This window comes from Babylonia areolata, chromosome 6 (genome assembly GCF_041734735.1).
Source record: "Babylonia areolata isolate BAREFJ2019XMU chromosome 6, ASM4173473v1, whole genome shotgun sequence".
Classification (NCBI taxonomy): Eukaryota; Metazoa; Mollusca; class Gastropoda; order Neogastropoda; family Buccinidae; genus Babylonia; species Babylonia areolata.
Genome location: NC_134881.1, coordinates 44,606,069 through 44,613,960, shown reverse-complemented (window position 1 = coordinate 44,613,960; position 7,892 = coordinate 44,606,069). Strand labels below are relative to the sequence as shown.

General features: G+C 43.7%; 2 protein-coding genes across 3 annotated transcripts in view; one reads left to right on the top strand and one right to left on the bottom strand.

Annotated features, from left to right (window-relative positions):
- LOC143283070 (1-aminocyclopropane-1-carboxylate synthase-like protein 1) overlaps positions 1 to 7,892 on the top strand; it is a 55,227-nt gene that overhangs the window by 45,986 nt on the left and 1,349 nt on the right. Inside the window, exons 13-15 of one of the 2 annotated variants that reach the window (XM_076589100.1) lie at positions 1,493 to 1,635; positions 2,236 to 2,389; positions 4,459 to 4,569. In XM_076589100.1, the coding sequence (XP_076445215.1) occupies positions 1,493 to 1,635; positions 2,236 to 2,389; positions 4,459 to 4,529 (368 nt within the window). In that variant the 3' untranslated portion in view covers positions 4,530 to 4,569. Of the gene's footprint in view, positions 1 to 1,492; positions 1,636 to 2,235; positions 2,390 to 4,458; positions 4,574 to 7,892 lie in introns of both variants that reach the window. The other variant, XM_076589099.1, reaches the window with a different exon arrangement.
- The window catches only part of LOC143283069 (uncharacterized), a 41,409-nt gene continuing 35,716 nt past the window's right edge, over positions 2,200 to 7,892 (bottom strand). Inside the window, exon 11 of the mRNA XM_076589096.1 lies at positions 2,200 to 2,327. Within this exon, the coding sequence (XP_076445211.1) occupies positions 2,285 to 2,327 (43 nt within the window). The 3' untranslated portion in view covers positions 2,200 to 2,284. The remainder of the gene's footprint in view (positions 2,328 to 7,892) is intronic.

The following is a 7,892-nucleotide window of genomic DNA, read 5'->3' as shown; positions in this document are numbered from 1 at the left end:
GCGTTTTTGTTTTTTGGTTTTTTACATCCACTCCCCCGCCCAGAGCAGGGTCTACACTACACAATACTGCACGAGGTCATAAGCATGCACAACACAGTACCACATCAAGGCGTAAGCATGGTAATAATAAGATACAAGAGAGAGAGAGAGAGGGGGAGAGAGAACAGAGCGACTGAAGTTATCAGGGCCAAGTAAAAGGTGGCGATGAAAAAAACAATAGGCAGCAGTAATGACTCATCACTTATCCCTTGGTTGTATACAGAATAGAATATGTCTTTATTACCAAGTGTACCGGGGTCACAAAGAACATTTTGGGGGCGGGGGGGGGGGGGATAGTACATAACAAGGTACGAACATAAATCGAAAATCACACACAGATACAGTAGAAATTAGCATACATGTATGTTTGGAGAGTAACGGAACGTTGTGCATCATATCGTTCCCAAGACTTGACTCCATGTTGTAGTGGCTGAGCAAGGGCACGCATTCCAACATAGAATGGTGTCAAAATCGCCCCAGGCCAAAAATTAACAGATGATTATATTAACCAGTGAGAAAAGGCATATTGGGCAACAGACTGGGAGAACAGCGGAGTTAGGCAGACAGAGGGTTAGAGAGAAAGAGACGTAGTCTCTGGAGACAGAGATGGACAAAAGTTTGTCAGCATCATCCGTCTGGTCTGTCAGCTAATCTCCACCTCAGTAGGAGAATCTGTCAGCACAGGACAATGGCGGTGAATGAGAAAGAGTAAGCAAGAAGGAAACACCTTCCGCACATTCCAATACAGTTTACACAATGGTTAAGACGCTCAGCTGCCAATACAGAGAGTCCGTGAGGGTGTGGGTTCGAATCCCGCTCTCGCCCTTTCTCCTAAGTTTGACTGGAAAATCAAACTGAGCGTCTAGTCTTTCGGATGAGACGATAAACCGAGGTCCCGTGTGCAGCACGCACTTGGCGCACTGAAAAAGAACCCATGGCAACGAGAGTGTTGTCCTCTGGCGAAATTACGTAAAATGAAATCCACTTTCATAGGTACACAAATATGTAAGCATGCATTCAAGGCCTGACTAAGCGCGTTGGGTTATGCTGCTGGTCAGGCATCTGCTCAACAGATGTGGTGTAGCGTGTATGGATTTGTCCGAACGCAGTGACGCCTCCTTGAGAAAGTGAAACTGAAACTTACACAAAAAGTGGGCGTGGAGGGTTGTGGGGGTGTGGGGATTAGATGAGGGGATTGAATGGGGAGGGTATTATCCAGCACGTAATCTGCCCAGTGACGGTGTGAGTTCTAAGACTTTGTAAAATAGCTCTGAAGAAATCCGAAAACCATCAGGAAGATCTGATTTGATTTGAATCAAAAGCATCAGGAATATTGATGAAAATACGCCGGAAGGGAATATCGGTCCTGTTTGATGAGTTGGCGGTTATCGTCCTTTGGCTTACTAACCTCTGTGTGTGTGTGTGTGTGTGTGTGTGTGTGTGTGTGACACAGAGTGGCTGGACGAGGTGTATTTCCCAACCTACCACAAGCGGCTCTCCACCATCTTCCAGGCGGCCTGCAGTCAGCTGACCACAATGGGCGTGCCCGTCCACCCCAGTAAAGCCGGCATCTTCATCTGGGCCGACTTCTCCAAGGTGTGTGTACGGTGTGTGTGTGTGTTAGTCGAGTCAAATGATGAACTTTATTGACAGCAAAAGAGTATTATAAGGTTATACTATAGATTCAAAAGCTATTGTCAAAGCATGAAAAATGACCATGGAGGTAGGGTTGGGATTGGTTCTGTCGGGGGTTTATTGGCGGAAGTAGTGTGTGTGTGTGTGTGTGTGTGTGTGTGTGTGTAGTCAGTTGTGTGAAAATGATTGACTTTATTGACAGTAAAAGAGGAAGCTTAAACTGTAGCTTCAGAAGAGACTGTCATCACACGAAAACTGCGTGGAGGATATGGGTGGGACTGATTCTCTCGAGGCTTTATTGGGGAAAGTTGTGTGTGTGTGTGTGTGTGTGTGTGTGTGATCGTGTGCACAATGTTCGTGTGAGTGTGTGCACAGATGGTTGCAAGAAAAGAGGGTGCTTCATGCATAAACAGATGGGAGGTAATACACATTAGGGAGGTCACTCGCCATAGCTACTTTCACTTTATTCTGCTCTTGCAGACTAGTTAAGTATTCAGCACAGGACAGGAGTCGGTCCCTAGCCAGGGCCTGCACTGGAGGGTAACTGAACGTTCCTTTCAGTTCATGTCGGAGCAGACGTTCAAGGCGGAAGAGGACCTGTTTCTGCGGTTCATGGAGGCCAAGGTGTACGTGCTGCCGGGCAAACAGAGCTACTGCAACACACCCGGATGGTTCCGCATCATTTTTGCCTCCAGTGAGCTCATCGTCATGGAAGGTGGGCTTTTTGTCCGTACTTTCCCGCTGTTTCTGTTCATGGATGGATGTGGCTGCCATGTGGAGTGTTTCTGTTCATGGATGGATGTGGCTATCGTGTGGAGTGTTGGCCCAATGGTAACGCGTCCCCACCCAGGCAGCGAGCGTCTGAGCGTGCTGGTTCGAATCCCACAGTCCCTAGCATTTTCTCCCCCTCCACTAAACCTTGAGTGGTGGTCTGGACGCTAGTCATTCAGATGAGACCATAAACCAAGGTGCGGCATGCTGTTAGTGCACGCGCACGTAAAAGAACACACCGTGGCAAAATTCTGTGTAAAAATCCACTTCGATAGGAAAACAAATTAAATTGCAGGCAGAAAAAATACCCCCCAAAAATGGGTGGCGCTCTCAGTGAAGCAACAGCCTCTCCATAGGGAGAGCAGCTCCAATTTCACACAGAGAAATCTGTTGTGGCAAATAAGTAATACAGTACAATACATCAAGAGGCAAGGAGAACTATGTTGCCTTTTTCTGGACTCGTTAAGTGGGCATTTTTAATTATTGTGGGGTTCTTTTGTTGTTGTTTTTTTGCTACTTAGGACATGTGAGGTCCTGTTGGCAATTATTAATTCAGTATGCCGATTACAGTATTTACTTTTGTGTATTGCACAGAATTATGTTCAGGTTTGTTGTTTCAGTTTTTTGTTGTTGTTGTTGTTGGGTTAATTTTACATCCTCTAAAAACTGATGGAAAGATCAATGTCAGAAATATGTCTTGGCTTCATGTTCATAAACTTGACTGTACCTGACATTTTCTTTTCCAGTTGTCTCTCTCTCTCTCTCTCTCTCTCTCTCTCTCTCATGTTCTGCAGAATCAATATTTGTTTTTTCAGCCCTGATATGGCCCTGTGTGGTCAGCTGGGCTACAGGCAAGAAAAAAAAAAAGATGGTACTTACATTGTGCAAACTCCCCATATTAAAGGGCTCAAAGCGCCTCACATGAAACAATACATATACACAAGTGCATTATAACATACCTCAGCACATAAAAAACAACACCACATACATGTGTCTACATACACTAAGCCAATACTACATATTGCAGATATGAACACTCACAAACACACACAAGACAAAAAAAAACGTCCTACACACCCCACGCATGCTCACACGCTCGCTCGCATACACAAACACCCACCCACAGACACACACACACTTCACGATGAATAGGACAGCAACAGCCCTGATGTCAACAGCATACTGTTTCAGTCCCTGGTGCCTTCATTTTTGACTCACTTGTGTAAACAAAGTGAGTCTATGTTTTAACCCGGTGTTCGGTTGTCTGTGTGTGTGTGCGTGTTCGTGTGTGTGTCCGTGTGTCTGTGTGTCCGTGGTAAACTTTAACACTGACATTTTCTCTGCAAATACTTTGTCAGTTGACACCAAATTTGGCATAAAAATAGGAAAAATTCAGTTCTTTCCAGTCATCTTGTTTAAAACAATATTGCACCTCTGGGATGGGCACAATTTTTTTTTTTTTTTTTTAAGAAGCCTAATTATATGCAAACTGCATTTACTGTTATATTTATATTTTTTGTGTTCTCTAAACTTGGCACTTTGACCTCTTATTCTGACACAACAACAAGAGGAGTCATTATTATCATTTTTTGTTCAAACAGGAACTTCTTTTGCTAAGCATGGAATTTTTATTTATTTTGCAAACGTTTTGGTGCAGATAGTAAAAAAGGGAAATTACTCTGTAATTAATGCTAGGGGACTTAATTTATCACAAGTGAGTCTTGAAGGTCTTGTTCTTCTTTCATTCATTTGCCTTCTATGTATCTTTCATTTTTATTATATTTTAATGCATTTATCTGAGTAACAAATTTCAGTTCAGACTATTCTATACACACTTATGGTAGTTCTCAATGCCTTTGGGTTTATGCATACGTCAGGCACCTGCCTTCTTTTTATCTGTTTAAACTGCATGTGGTGTTGCAAATGTATATCTAACAAAGCAGTGCTTTGACGCCTCCTTGAAACTGACTTTCAGTTTGGCACCCTTAACTGAATTGTCCATTCTGTTTTCAGGTCTGAAGAGGATAGAATCTGTGCTCAAGTCCATCACCAACGAACGACGGATCAATGAAAAACAGGACTGAGGCAATGGGGTTTGGGGGGGAAGATAACTGAAGTGACAAGGTAAGTGTGTGTGCTGGAGGGGGCTGTGCGTGTCATGCATCACCCTGTTCACCACCTGTCTGTTCTACGTACTTTATTTATTGTATTGTGTTGTGTTGTATTGCTGATTGCAAGGAGCAAGGTGGCAGAATGGTTAAGGTGCTTCTCTGCCATTACAGTGTCCGTGAGGGTCTGGATTCGAATCCTGCGTTCGCCCTTTCTCCCAAGTTTGACTGGGAAATCATCAAACTGAGCGTCTGGTCATTTGGAGGAGACAATAAACCGTGGTCTTGTGTGTGGCACGCACTTGGCACACTGAAAAAGAAACTATTACAACATAAAGTGTTGTCCTCTGGCAAAATTCTGTCAAAAAAAAAAGAAAGAAAGAAAGAAATCCACTTTCATAGATACATAAATATAATATGCATGCACTCATGGTCTGACAAGCACATTGTGTCGTTGGGGTATGCTGCTGTCAGGCATCTGCCTAGCAAATGCGGTGTAGTGTATAAATGGATTCTTCCGAACGCAGTGACGCCTCCTTGAGAAACTGAAACTACTGATTGTCACAACAGATTTCTCTGTCTGAAATTCGGGCTGTTCTCCCAGGAGTGTGTTACCACAGTGCAGTACCACCCCCTTTTTTTTTTCTTTATTCTTTTTCTTCTTTTTCTGTCTGCATTTTTTATTTGTTTTACTGTCAAAGTGGGTTTTTCTACAGTATTTTGACATAGAAAACCCTTTTGTTACCATGGGTTCCTTTACACTCGCTACGTGTACACAGGACATCAGTTTTATCATCTCATCTGAAAGACTAGCACCCAGGCCACCACTCGAGGTCCAGTGGAGGAGGAATTATATATAAAAAAAAATTCTGGTCCATACTTGGGACTTGAACCCGTGGACACTCACTGGGGCACGTTGTCACAAGGCCACTGCTCCACTCTGAAGCCAGAACAACTTTTCATGGGCCAAACTTGACATTCTTGTGCAACTTTTGCACTGATGTTACAACCCAGGACATGGGCTGTCTTTGTCTTTCTTCCCCCTGATTCAGAGTTCGGCATGCCAGTGAGTGACTGGTGTGAGTTTCAGTTTCAGTTTCACTTTCTCAAGGAGGCGTCACTGCGTTCGGACAAATCCATACACGCTACACCACATCTGTTGAGCAGATGCCTGACCAGCAGCATAACCCAACGCGCTTAGTCAGGCCTTGAGTGCATGCTTACATATTTGTGTACCTATGAAAGTGGATTTCATTTTACGTAATTTCGCCAGAGGACAACACTCTCGTTGCCATGGGTTCTTTTTCAGTGCGCCAAGTGCGTGCTGCACACGGGACCTCGGTTTATCGTCTCATCCGAAAGACTAGACGCTCAGTTTGATTTTCCAGTCAAACTTAGGAGAAAGGGCGAGAGCGGGATTCGAACCCACACCCTCACGGACTCTCTGTATTGGCAGCTGAGCGTCTTAACCATTCTGCCACCTTCCTCCTGGTGTGAAACCGCTTACATCTGTCTCGGCCAAAGATTCAGCATCATGTAAATTACCATTATTATCAATAGTCTTAACTTGTTAACTGTTAGGGGCTGTACGGATGAAGGGAGGGTGGAGATCAAGGTAAGGTCAGAAAAGATGAAAGAGGGACTGAGTACTTACACATTTTACAAATGAAACTATTTTTCACCACCACTACCACCTTGGTCCATACCATGAATACTTACACGCACGCACACATGCACACGAACATGTATGCTCACTCGGCAACACGCATGCACAGGTGCGCACACACACACACTCATTCACTCACTGTGAACATGAATGAGCACAAGACACCCTGAGTACCTTTTCAAACAATCTGACAACTTTACTGATACAGAACAATAATAAAGCAATGCTGCAACTGAAGAAAACGTTTTTTTCCAGGGTCGAAGTATTTATTAAAAGTACAAACATCCAACAAAAAGAAACGCCAAACTATAACGTAATTAAATACTTCAAAGTAAACTCCAGGATAAAACAAACAAACAAAAAAAAAAAAACATTTCCATGATTATTAAAAGTACCTTAGGCATTCAATCATCATAAGAGCAAGTGTGCGTGCACACACACACACACATGTACAAAGGATGCTAAGGACATAGGACATATAGTACATTTACCATTAGAGCACACACGCACGGGACTGAAGGAATACACTGATAAATTAAAATATGTCTGTACACACAGAAAGTCAGACAGGGCACACTCAGTTTGCACGTGCACGCGCGCACACACACACACAGACAGGAGACTAAGGGAATACACTGTTAAATAAAAATATGAATGAACATACACAGAAAGTCCCACTCGCTCAGGGCACACGCAGTTTGAAAACACACGCACGCGCACACACCTACCCATGAGAGAAGAGACGGAATTAAGATGAGAAAGAACAGGAACTGTGCCCACAATAAATTAACTGTAAGAAACAGAGGAGTAAGAACCTTAGAGAATAGAGAAGGGGTGGGGGAACTGAGAACAGCTGATCAAAACCTCCAAAATGCAATTAATTATAACGTCTAACATTTACAACCTATAAACTAACCAAGGAAAACCAACCTTGTTGTGTAGCTGGGCTACCACAATTCAGTACTGTCTCTATATATACTATGTACACAAGTCACAGTATGAACAATGCAGGACGTGTGCAAACCAGTGGCCGTTAAATGCCCTATCACAAAACGGTTCACCATTCACCTTTTGGTTGGTTACAGAGTTTTGAGATCGGTTTCCGCAAAAAAAGCTGTGGTAGCGATTCAAACTGCTGGCCTTTGTCCATGTGGTCACGGACAAAGCTGAGCACCTTGGCTTCTCCCAAGCATGCAGTGTCCTCTACATGCCGACAGCACACAATGAGCAAAGCGGAGGTACACACACCAAACATTACCAGCCAGCCTGGGTGATGAAGCAGGCCATGCTAAATTACATAGTCCAGTTCACTTAGAAGCACAAAGTTAATGTCAGCATGCCACTTCAGTGTTTGGAGATGTTCATTTTTGCAAATACTTTCTTGGTGTTAGAGTGCTCAGAGATGTTCAACAGCTTCAGGACACAACACGCCCACAGATGAACAGGGTGGGGGGGGCCTGGGGGGGAAGAAAAAAAGACCACAATTCATTTCGTAGGTGAGAACCTGGCTGCTCACACTGAAGGTGAATCATCAAAATATTTCCAGCAGGCAAGAAACTCTCAGATGGCAAGTCTTTCCAATTGCTATTGGCAGCTGAAACACACACCTTTATGGACACTCTCCATCACAGTCAGAGGTTTTCCCAGTTCTGAATAAAATGCATTTAACAGCT